Source organism: Impatiens glandulifera, chromosome 1 (genome assembly GCF_907164915.1).
Source record: "Impatiens glandulifera chromosome 1, dImpGla2.1, whole genome shotgun sequence".
NCBI classification, from domain to species: Eukaryota; Viridiplantae; Streptophyta; class Magnoliopsida; order Ericales; family Balsaminaceae; genus Impatiens; species Impatiens glandulifera.
Genome location: NC_061862.1, coordinates 158,652,527 through 158,664,756, shown reverse-complemented (window position 1 = coordinate 158,664,756; position 12,230 = coordinate 158,652,527). Strand labels below are relative to the sequence as shown.

The following is a 12,230-nucleotide window of genomic DNA, read 5'->3' as shown; positions in this document are numbered from 1 at the left end:
CACAAGTAAAATGATTCTGAACTTAGAACGAAAACGTAATAATTTTCAAACATCATATGGCCAATTATTTAGGAGTAGAGTCTGTCTATAAAAACAGGCGTATAAGACATAGCGTTGTGAGCCCTTTCTCGATACGTAACCAAACACCGAATTCTTAAAACGAATATCTGATTTTCTTTTTTTAGTTTCTTTGAAAAAAAACTAAAGTGGCGAATCTAAAGTCAATTAAATCGATATATCCACAAATGTATCGATTTAAAACCTTTGCGGGTCAATTTAAGAGGCCTATGCTAAAGAACTCTATTTTCGGTCCTCATCCCTTTCCACTTTTTACGGGATGCAGAGGAAGGTAAGCCAAAAAGTACTTTAACAAAGTTCGCCTTAACACACGAAAAATGTTTTCTCTAAAAAAAACATCGTCTCCCGACAGTGGGAGCACGTGAGGAAGGTAAAGCATAGGGTCGATAATTTTCGGATCGCACAAACCATCCTTAAAGACGGAGTATTTTCTAATGTAAACAAAAGCGGAAAAAAACGCATACAATTAGTGAACTAAACACTTGCAAATGAATTGTTATAGTTCAAAGAAATATTTCTCAAATTACAAACATTTTTACAAAAGCTTGTACGGCCACTGTAGATTCCTATTGAAGTTAGGTGTCTAAATGGCTTTGTTACTGAATTATTTGAAAAGGGAATTAATTGGGAAATTTGATGAAATGGCCTTCATAAGAGGTCTAATTCCAAAAAAGGCCCACGGTTGATAAAGTTGGCAAAAAGGGCCTTTTTGTCCTGTAAAAAGTCTGAAATACCCCTCGCGCGCCTGTTTTACCGCTCAATTACGAGAAATGTATTTCTCGCATTTGGTGCTCAATTACGAGAAATGTATTTCTCGCATTTGGTATTTCTCGCCTTTGGTATTTCTCGCCTTTGGTATTTCTCGCATTTGGTATATATATATTGAGATTCAGACATTTGTAAAATATATGAAAACAGCTAGGGTTTCGAATCGATCTACAATAAACTACGAAAAACAATCTTCAATGGAGGACGCGATCACGGTGCATTCTTCTTTAGATATCAGATTAACACGCATACATGACGACGACTCAAGATAAGAACGCCTTATCATCGGAGGCTCCACTTGCCCCGTCACCGTCGAACGCAATGTTCGCTCCGACCTCGACACCAAACTTCCAAAGCCTTGTATGTATTCTCTAGCTAGATCTTGATCTTTCAAATTATTAAATCTTTGAGATTGCGTCTTTCATCAAATATGCCGACTTGGCTAGATAGGTCAACTGGGTTTGAAGGAAATGGTTGGTATTATATGAGATTAGAAATTTGAATCTCTAAAGTTGAATCTTTTCTCTCTGTGATTAATTGGGTTTTTTTCGTTTCTTCTTTAGTTCTAAGGGTTTTCGTTTTATGTATACAGGATAAAATGAATCACCAAAGATGCTATAACAGCAGACAAGGAACGAATCCGGGAGATACACTGCCGGAAAAGGTGGATGTAAGTATCGAGATGTTTCTTAGGTTGCTGGTTGTTGGATTTCTACAAAAGTAAATTTGATTGTCTTACATATACTTCAGATATTCATACTCTTGTGTTTTATTTGCCAATTAATCACAGGCCTACTGAAAATGTTGATCTTGATAATGTAAAACAAGCTTCATTGAATACACAATTGTCATATTCTAATATTGGATTTAGATTTCTCCAAAAGATGGGTTGGAAAGGAAAAAGTCTTGGGAAGGATGAACAAGGTAAATAAACATCAATTCTCCTATTGAAGTATATTGATTATAATATGTTATAGCAAGGTTTTATGGGTGAACTAGCTCTCAACATAGACACGAGAATTGAACATTTCTTCAGGAACTTCATTGTTTGTGCATCTGTTATGTTTTCTCTATCAAATAATTGGGTAGTAAATTATTTTTTCGGTTTATATTAAGGAATAATTGAGCCAATAAGGTCTGGTATGCGGGATGCAAAATTGGGAGTTGGAAAACAAAAAGAGGATGATTTTTATACTGCGGAAGAAAATATCCAAAGGAAGAAACTTGACGTGGAGTTAGAGGAGACAAAGGAGATTGCTAAGAAACGAGAGGTATGCTTTTTGCAGTTTGTATGTGTGCATACCCGGATAATTGGAGCTTGATGCTTGCTTCTTCTTTTTTTACAAAACCAACATTTATTAGCAGAAGATAGCACATATTTCTTTTATATGTGTGTCTTTTGAAGGGAATTGATATCATCAAGTTTGGAAGGTCTTGAGAATTTCGTACAGTTTTTATTACCTGGTTGCTTGCTTCTACTGCCAAGGTCCAAGAATCTGCAAAACAAGCTAAGCCAAAAAGGGAGGCAATTGTTTTTCCTTGTTACTTCTGTTTGGACTCTTGTCATTTTTGTTTCCTAATTAGGCAGTTTCTTATGTTGGCCAGATTTCAAATAGTAGCTCGACAATGAAGAAGGCAAAGATTCCAATAGCTTCAGTTTTCGGGAATGATAATGACGAAGAACAGTGAAATATGTTTGTTGGGTTGAACCCGAATCTGTTTAAGTTTGTAAACTATTACTGTCTTTATGTCTCTCTTTTGCATCATCTTTAAGCAAACACTATGTCAATTACAGTTTATTTATGGAGTTTTTACAGTCAGATTGTTGAGTGAAAATTACAGTTTATTTGTGGAGTTTTACAGTCAGTTTCTATCCAAATGTTTATTATTTTTTTGCTAAACCTATTATGTTATTAAGACCGCAGGATGAAAAATACCTGTTTTGAAATACTTTTATGAATATAAAAACCGAAATCATATGATAATTGACAAATCGTTGTCTGGTTTCATTTTACGAGTACAAATTTATAAGCATTTTTCATCATAAAACATGCACAATCTCTTAAAGTGATAGCTAAAATATCCTTTATAAAAGATACATAATTTTCTTTATTTAATGTCAATCCGACAGACTCATGCTTCAACAACTATAATCTTAATGGAATCATGTCAATAAGAGGCTAACTATGGAGAAATTAAGAGTCCAACTATGGGCCTTGATAAGAACACAAAAACTCCTTGCAACTTTTGATTTGTCCTCTAAGAATTGTTGACATTATATATGTTGGTATTAGATATAAACCTTTTAACCATCTGCTTTATTTATTTCACATTTTCTTGACTAAATGTTTTACATATTTGAATAGCATGTTTGGTATGACCCAAAATTGAAAGCACTCACATACATCAACATTCATAAATATGTTATGCGTATCACAAGAATTGAAAGGGTATATGATTCTAATCTCAGTTGTGAATCAAAAAACAAAATTGAAAAGTTTTTTAAAAGCAAAAGAGTCCCCCGGCTTTATCAGACAATAACATTGGCAGCACTTGCAATTCTGGGCCATAAATCAGCACATTCCTTCCCAATTTGATCAGTAATGGCAGAACCTGGTTTTTTTACCTTCAAACAAATAATGGTGAGTGAATGAATGAGGCCTAAAGATGATATAGTAATTTAACACATTTTGAGACATTTTTTACCTTTCATTTCTCCATTAAGATTCACTATCACACCAGCATTATCTGCATAGTAACAACATATTTATCAACCAAGATATTTACATATTACAATCAACAAATTTCATATATAAAAAAAATTGTGTTGTGATTGTTCAAAATGGAGAAGACCAAGAAGTAGGTAAGACTTTGAACGCAAATAAGTGAGTATAGTGTTTCTAAATACATCATTCATCATACCATAAACTCTATTCATTATCCCTAATACTCTTTCTTTAATATCTTAGTGGGTATATACAATACCCAAATACCCTTGAAAACCAATACTAAAGAAAAAGTATTTCTAAATCCTCAACATTGAGAGTTTGTCATACAAAAGTGAATTGCAGTGAAGAAGGGGGTTAAAGGCATTATGATGATGAAGTGAGACATGACAATCAATCAAAAAGTCAAATTGTACACTAACTAAATGACACTTTGATTGTCAAAACAGATATCTGATTATGATGAGCTTTGTTTGGTTAAGTTGTTTACTTGTGGAAATGTGCATGCTTTTCAAATTGTTTGATTTGCCCTAGTTGTAATCAAATAAGGGATTGTATCAATCAGATCGTGAAAAGAGTGGGTTCTTCAGTCTAACTGTTCTAGTAAAGAATAACAAAGAATTGGTTAAACAAGTAACAAGTTATAACACAAAACAAAATCAGAATCTACTAAATCACCTTCAAAATACATGAACACTCCATCCTTTCGGCGCCGGGGCTTGTGTTGTCTAACAATGACAGCAGACATGACATTCTTTCTCAAATCAGGTTTCCTTTTCTTCACCGTCGCCATAACCATATCTCTTACACAAGCAGACGACAATCGATTAAAACAACCATTGATCCCTTCACTGATATGATGTAGAGATTCTTCGTGCCGATATTGTCGGCACAGTTGACCGTAGCCGCCACAGGAAGACCTGAAACACGTTGTTTTTCAACATTGAATTACTATCTAGTTAACAAAGAATTGTATAGAAGATGAAAACACTAACCATGCTTCGACATTTTGGAAGCTTCAGAATACAAGGACAATGTGAAATTAGGGTTTTAGAGTATTTATATGAGAACCCTAAATTTAGGGTTCATGGCCGAAGAATATTTACCAAATGCGAGAAATACCAAAGGCGAGAAATACCAAATGCGAGAAATACCAAAGGCGAGAAATACCAAATGCGAGAAATACCAAATGCGAGAAATACATTTCTCGTACTTGAGCACCAAATGCGAGAAATACATTTCTCGTAATTGAGCACCAAATGCGAGAAATACCAAATGCGAGAAATACATTTCTCGTAGTTGAGCACTAAAACAGGTGCGCGAAGGGTATTACAGACTTTTCACAGGGCAAAAAGGCTTTTTTTGCCAACTTTATTAATCGTGGGCCTTTTTTGGAATTAGACTACTTATGAGGGCCATTTCATCAAATTTCCCAATTAATTAACTGTTCCTTGGTGAACAGTAACTAAAAAATGGGCCGGACATTGATTTTTGATAGTCCTGTTTGGTTGTCTATTATTTCCATCCACATGGCCAGCTCCATTTTGGGACAGGAACATGTTTGGAATCCTTTGTTTTTACAAAATTAATACAAATATATATATTTACATTATTTTATTTGTGGGATTTATGTTATTATCATTATGATTTATTATTAATAACATTGTTATATATATATATATATATACTCTTGTTTTATTTTATTTATTTATTTTAATTATTATTAATATTAATGACATTTTTTCTGCTCTGGCTGCTTAGTGTCTTGTTTTTCTGCCCGACTTAGTTTAAACTGGGCTTGCAAACTTATGGATTCGTTGTCATCCATCTCACAAATAAATATTTGGGCTAGGCCTGCATTGTAACCCAAAAATAATAAAATATTTGATAATTATTTTTATATTCTCGGTTCACTTCTATTATATATTTCCAAACCCCAACAAACATAGGCTTTAAGAACAATCCAATTAATTTGTTTAAAATGTTTTACAAATTGAACAAAAACAACCCAATTTATATAAATAAATAGCACAATATATTTATCTGATGAAAAAGATAGAAAATACCCCTTTATAAAACGGCCTCAATATTTTAGGAATGTATCATTTATTTATTATAAGATATCCATAAAAAAGAAGTAAAGAACCTTTTATTTGCTTTTCCCACTGCATTATTATTTTGTTGTTATTTGCTCTTTGTTTATCATTTAGTTTCAAGATTAGATAATATGCAATCCTCAAGGCATTAATTAATCAATCATCAAAGTGACCCCATTTAGAACATGCTTTTTACTTTAAATTTTGGAAAACAAAAATTATTTTTTCTAATATTTATATTCAAGATAATGGGTATTTTTGTACATCATGATTTTTAAAGATCTTTTATTTCTTTTCTTTGAATTAAAGGATAACATTTTATTCTGTTAGGGTTTTTATATTCTTTCCCTCTTTTAAGAGTTTTTATTTTTGTACTCAATTTTGAGTTTATAGAACGTCCATTTACTCCATTAGGGTTTAGGGTGATCTTTTATGTCATCAAGGTTTTGAGCTAACCTTTAATCTTAAAATAAAAACTGATCTTATATTTTATCATGTGATATGTGTTTTTTTTTCGTTTTTAATTAACGTTGTTTACGTTAACCAATTTTTGATGATTTTTGAAAAATCAAGATTTTCTTAATTAACCATTTCTAAAAAAATATCGAGTTAAAGGATAATATTTTTTCAAGAGATTTCACGAAAATACTTTTGAAAGCACACTTTACTTTTGTTATTTTTATTGAAATGGAAGAGACAAGTTTAACGTTTATGACAATACTATATATCCAATAATGTTCTCAAGTCAAAAGCAAAATTGAATTATATTTATGTTATTGGGTGGAAATAAGTCATTTACTAAAATAAATTATTGGTAATTATAATGCATGTTATCAAGTGATAAAATTTATTGTTTACCTAATAAAAATGCATAATCACTAATATGTGTGCTCTTTATTGTCTTTTGTTTTGTTTCATAAAAAAAATTCTAGTGAAATATTTGTAAGCATTTAATTTCATATATCTATATGTTAGTAATTTAGTATATAAATAGGTTGGTTCTGATATTAAATTGATTATCTTCAAGATTTAATTACAAGAATGAAAATGAAAAAAATAAAAATGGAATAATTACATTTACTTCTATGTTATGTGACTCACAAAGCCTATCGAAAAATAGAATAGAATGAAAACTTATTAAGTAAAAAATAACAAGTTAGTTTCATTAGCATGAATTTTAAAAATTGAATAACATAGGGTTATCAATGCATAAATAAACAAACAATATATCTTTTACAAGTTGCATAAAAAAACCAACAACCTATTAGTGCAAAAATGAAAACACCAAAATGTTGTTTTCCCAAAAAAGAATTATCAAAATGTTCAATACCCAACCAACTTGAACTTGAACTAAAATAAGAAGAATCACAAACATGAACAACAATGTTTAAAACTAAAATAAGAAAAAAATCACGAACACCAACAACAACAATTATGTTGTAAGCAAGTTATGAATTACGCATATATACATAGCATCCAATTAGATAGTAATAACATTTACTTTGTAAACGAGACTATATACACTAATTTTTATACTATAATTTTTAAAATAATTACTAGTCTAAATAAGAATTATTCTGTTTTTTTTGTTACCAGCCTCCAAACCCAAAGCCAAATAGATAGAAATATTCTCCCTATTAAGTAGAATATTTCTCCCAAACTTTTCATCGAAAAAACGCTAATAGTTAAACGCGGATCCCTAATAATTAACAACATAAATTAGTTTTTTTTTTAAATTAAATTAAGAATAATAACTATTTTGTAACTTTATAATATTTTTAGGTCATTTTTGCATATTTATAGAGGTGTTTCCTTATAAAGATATATATCATTTGTTCACTACGGTTTTTTTCTTCTAGAAAAATACTTATTTTAATCTAGTACAATGAACACACATATTATATTTTCTAAAATAATTCGTTTGACTTGTAATTATTATAAAATTATGGTGTAAAAATGAGTATCTATATTCTCATTTACAAAGTTAATTAATGTTGTTTCTATCTAATTGCATGCTATTTATATAGGCCTAATTCATAACTTGCATACTTGTTTGTATTTGTGATTCTTCTTATTTTATAAAAGAGGTTCTTGGTTGGGTATTGAACATTTTGGTGATTTCATTTTTTCACTAATAGGTTGTTGGGTTTATTTTATGCAACTTTTTAAAGATATGTTATTTGTTTATTTATGCAATGATAACCTTATGTTATTAAAAATTTTAAATTCATGCTGATGAAAATATAGTTGTTATTTTTTTACTTATTAATTAATTTTCATTCTTTTCTATTTTTAGATAAGTATTTTGGTGGCTCACATAAATGAAGAGTAATTATATATTCTATTGAGGAAATTTAGTATCAGAGCCAACCTATACATATACTAAATTACTAACATGTAGATATATGAAATTAAATACATATAAATATTTTATTAGAATTTTGTATGGTAGAAAACAATGACCATGCATCATTTATTAGGTAAACATTACAACCTTGTCAATAGATGAAATGGAATAGCATCATTATAAATCCATTATAATTAGTTAATTACCAATTATTTATTTTAGTAAAATATATATCGTCACTGCCAACATAGAAACCATCTATATTCGCCATCCAATAACATACATATAATTCAATTTCACTTTTGACTTGACAATATGACTTGATATGATCGTCATAAACGTTAAACTTTGTGTCTTTTTCATTCCAATAAAAATGACAAAAGTAGAGTGTGGTTCCGAAAACATTTTCGTGGAATCTCCAAGAGAAATATTGTCCTTTATTCAATGTCTTTAGACCCAAGTCATTGTCGCCTGATTTACATCTCACCTTCAATGGTGATGGAACATCCGAAACGTTATTAATGACATATACATGTCCTTCCGGAGTAAAAGAAATATCACCATCAATCTCATAATTCTTCTTGACCTTACTAGAGGAAAGGAAGTTGTAAAGATAGGGAGGATTAGAGCTGGGCGGTTAGTTAAATACAAACCGACACAATCCAACACGATATTTGTAAGGAACGATACGATACGATATTATCTCACTCGGGTTTTGGGTTGACACGATACAAACACGAGAAGACACGTTCACGACACGATTATGAGTTTATACGATCGAAACACGGTTACGAGTCGACACGGACACGACACGAGTATAGACACGACACAAGTATAAACACGACACGAGCATGAGTATACACACGAAACAATATAAACACAATTAGTCAAATGACCTAAACTACCCACATTAACATTCTTTAAACCTATTACATTTTTATTCAATTAATAAATTATTTAATTTCATAAATGTAATATTTATAATTAAAATTAAACACACTAAAATATAATTTTAAAATAAAATATTAAATTAAATAATATTAATAAAAATAAAATAAAATAAAAAATAAATTATATGAATAAAAATGTGAGCTTCGATATTAATAATAAAAAATAATAATGTTAAAAATAATATAATTGCTTGTAGCACTGATCTGAGTCAATAAATAATGTCTCGTCGTCACGTGACTCAACTGATACATGCCTAGCAAGAATATTAATAAATATAATTAATTAATTATATTTATTAAAGATTATGGCAGTTAGGTGAGACCTTCTCTACTTTCTCATCTCCCAAAGTTATCCCATTACTCTTTTATCAAAATATTATCACTGTTTCAATCCTTTTCAAATTCACTTTCCTTTTATTTTCTAACTCATAATAAAAGTGAACAAGATTCTGAAAAATGATAAAAATCTCATATTATGTAAAGGATTTTATTTTAATCTTTATAAAAATTATTTTTTAATTAATTATTTCTAATCAATTACATTATTTGTTTCATTAACCAAAATATTTAAATATTATATATTTAAAATTATTATTTTTTATTTTATTTTTATATATTAATATCTTTTAAGTATTTTTACTAAAAATAATCATTATCTTTTTAAAACCATTTTCCATCATTTAATTTTACTCTCTTAATTTAAAAAAAAAAAAACATAACCGAACAAGTCCATAATGAAAAATGAAATAAAATAAATTATAATTTAGTAAGTAAATAGATCTTCATCATTAAAATTTGGAAAACAGACAAGTAAAAAAGGTATATAAATAAAGTGATGATATGAACTTTGTTTGCCGCTTGTTGCGTCTGCAATTTATTTTCTACACTACTTAGTTAACTTCGATACAATCATTCGTTATTTTCATTCATTTTTTATATATTAAATGTTGCTTTTGTCTGTATTATTATGTTTTAAAACTTCAAAAAGGAGTTTGATTTATTTGAAAAAAAGCTAAATTATTAAAAGAGTTATAGTAAATATTAATATTGAGAAATAATTGGGAGAAAGATTTATAAAGGAAACGACGTTTAATTTATTGGACGAAAAATAATAAAATTTATATTTCTTCTTTCTCTTCAACTTTTTTTTTTTTAATTAGTGATATTATTGATATATCATTCTTTTTCTCCATTCCCTCCCTTTTCGCTCCTATTAATATTTTATGTAATTTTATTATTCAAATTTCATTTTGTTTTTAAATAATTCAACTAAACTTCAAATCTATGCATTAAAAACAAGCTCATTTTTAAAGAGATTGAAGGAGACTAGACGCCTATAGCTAGCCCTGCACCATAGCTCAATCCTTCAACCTACTTCATTTATGCAAAAGCTAAGGGTGTTGTTTGGTTTTGTTATTTAATAAAAACTAGCCTTCTTTCGGTTTTTAGTAATTTAATTAACTGAAAAAAAACTTAACATTATTTTCAGTCTCTAATTCATCAAATCACACTATTCATATCTTAAAATATTAAAATAATCATTATTTAAAATTAATAATTTTATTTTATTTATACATTAAATGTATGTTTATATATCAAACCATGTCCACTCCATCTCCAAATAAAACTGTGTGCTAATAAGTATACTATATTTTTTTGGTATACATCTAACAAATAAGTTTATATATATATATTTAAAATAAATAGATTGAGAATGATTATAATTGTTAATTGATCAATGCAATTGTTAATTTTAGTTGATGCTTATCCATTTGTTTGGAAAGGTTACATACATTACATTTAAAGAAAACCTCAAAATACATGCAATAAATAACATTTTAAGTAAAAATAGGTAAATTGTATTATTATATATAAATAAAATCAAAATTAAGAATTTTAAATAATTATTATTTTAGTATTTTAGGATATGAATAGTGTGTTTTGATGAGTTAGGGACTGAAAATGATGTTTAAATTTTTGTTGAGTTATTTAAATTATTCAACAAAAATCCGAAAGAGTCTAGTAGTTTTTATTAAATAACAGAAATCAAACAAGAACTTAGCTTTTGCATAAGTGAGGTAGGTTGAAGGAGGGCTATGGTGCAGGGCGTGTAGGGGGCCTGACTGGGGAAAGCGACAGGGATAGCTATCTCTAGTCTCCTTTACTGTCTTTATATAAAAGAGCTTATTTTTAATATATAAATAATGAATGAAAATGTCGAATGACTATAGTCTATACCGGTACTGAAGTTATCGAACTAGGGTGAAAATAAATTGTAGACGCTTAAAGCAACAGGCAAAGTTCACATCATCACTTTATTTATTTACTTTTTTATCTTTCCTTTTTTCAAAATTTAATGATGAAGATTTTTATATTATGACTTTAATATATTTACAAATTGGAATTTTCTTTTTATTATTAATTATTATTATTATTATTATTATTATTATTATTATGAGATTTTTATCATATTTTTGAAATTTGTTCACTTTTTATTATAGGTAGAAAATAAAAAGAAAGTGAACTTTAAAGATTGAAAAGTGATAATATTTTGATAGAAGTGAAACGATAGCTGAGAGGGGTGCGTCCCACCTACAAGACATTTCTTACTGAGTAGCTCAGTGCTAGTAGTAGGTGATGATGATTAAAAATTATAATAATATATAAATAATTATTTGATTATATATATTCTAAGCAAGCTTAATAAATTCTAGTTGTTTAGGACTAGGTAAAAAAAAGCTATGTAATTTTTCTTTTCATATTCACACAAATTTTTTTAATATAATAATAAAAAGTTAATATTTAACCAATTAACTGTTATAATATTAAAATAAAATTTATATTTAAAAAAAAGTTGTATATTATTAATAAAAATATACTTTAATTTACTATATAAATTAATTAAATTATTTAAAAAGTTTTTAATCATAACTTAATAAATTGATTTTCATTAATATATGAATATCTAAAAATGCCTTTATTTTTATTTTGTTAAATACGGTTATACTATATTTCAAAATTAAAAATTCATTCATTATGTTAAAAAATATTGTTAGTATAAAATAAAATATTATTAATAAAATAAAATTAGAATGATATAATTATAATTTAGTTTAAAAAATGAATTATATAGATATAAGTTGTATTAATTAATAATAATAATATCATTAATTTATAGAATTAATTATAAATATTATTTATCAATGTAATTGAATTTTAATAATTTTGATAATATATATATATGTTAAACAATAAAACCAAAACC

General features: G+C 28.0%; 1 protein-coding gene and 1 pseudogene across 3 annotated transcripts; one reads left to right on the top strand and one right to left on the bottom strand.

Annotated features, from left to right (window-relative positions):
* The first annotated feature begins 904 nt into the window (after positions 1–904).
* Positions 905–2,700, top strand: LOC124920438 (G patch domain-containing protein 11-like). 3 transcript variants are annotated; one of them, XM_047460928.1, is made up of 5 exons: positions 905–1,206; positions 1,439–1,516; positions 1,637–1,770; positions 1,963–2,117; positions 2,452–2,700. In XM_047460928.1, coding segments are annotated over exons 2-5 (375 nt in total). In that variant the 5' UTR covers positions 905–1,206; positions 1,439–1,514; the 3' UTR covers positions 2,536–2,700. The 3 variants fall into 3 exon arrangements, with proteins under 3 accessions (XP_047316884.1, XP_047316885.1, XP_047316886.1); XM_047460929.1 differs by having other exon boundaries at positions 2,278–2,700; XM_047460930.1 differs by having other exon boundaries at positions 2,209–2,700.
* Positions 2,701–3,376: 676 nt separating this feature from the next.
* On the bottom strand, positions 3,377–4,520 carry LOC124913053 (annotated as a pseudogene).
* Between the last annotated feature and the right edge of the window lie 7,710 nt (positions 4,521–12,230).

What these genes read in the sequence shown, in the direction of transcription:
- LOC124920438 (XM_047460928.1), top strand. An exon ending in TCTTGGGAAGGATGAACAAG is followed by an intron (nt 1,771 to 1,962) that starts GTAAATAAACAT and finishes GTTTATATTAAG; the next exon opens with GAATAATTGAGCCAATAAGG. An exon ending in AGATTGCTAAGAAACGAGAG is followed by an intron (nt 2,118 to 2,451) that starts GTATGCTTTTTG and finishes TATGTTGGCCAG; the next exon opens with ATTTCAAATAGTAGCTCGAC.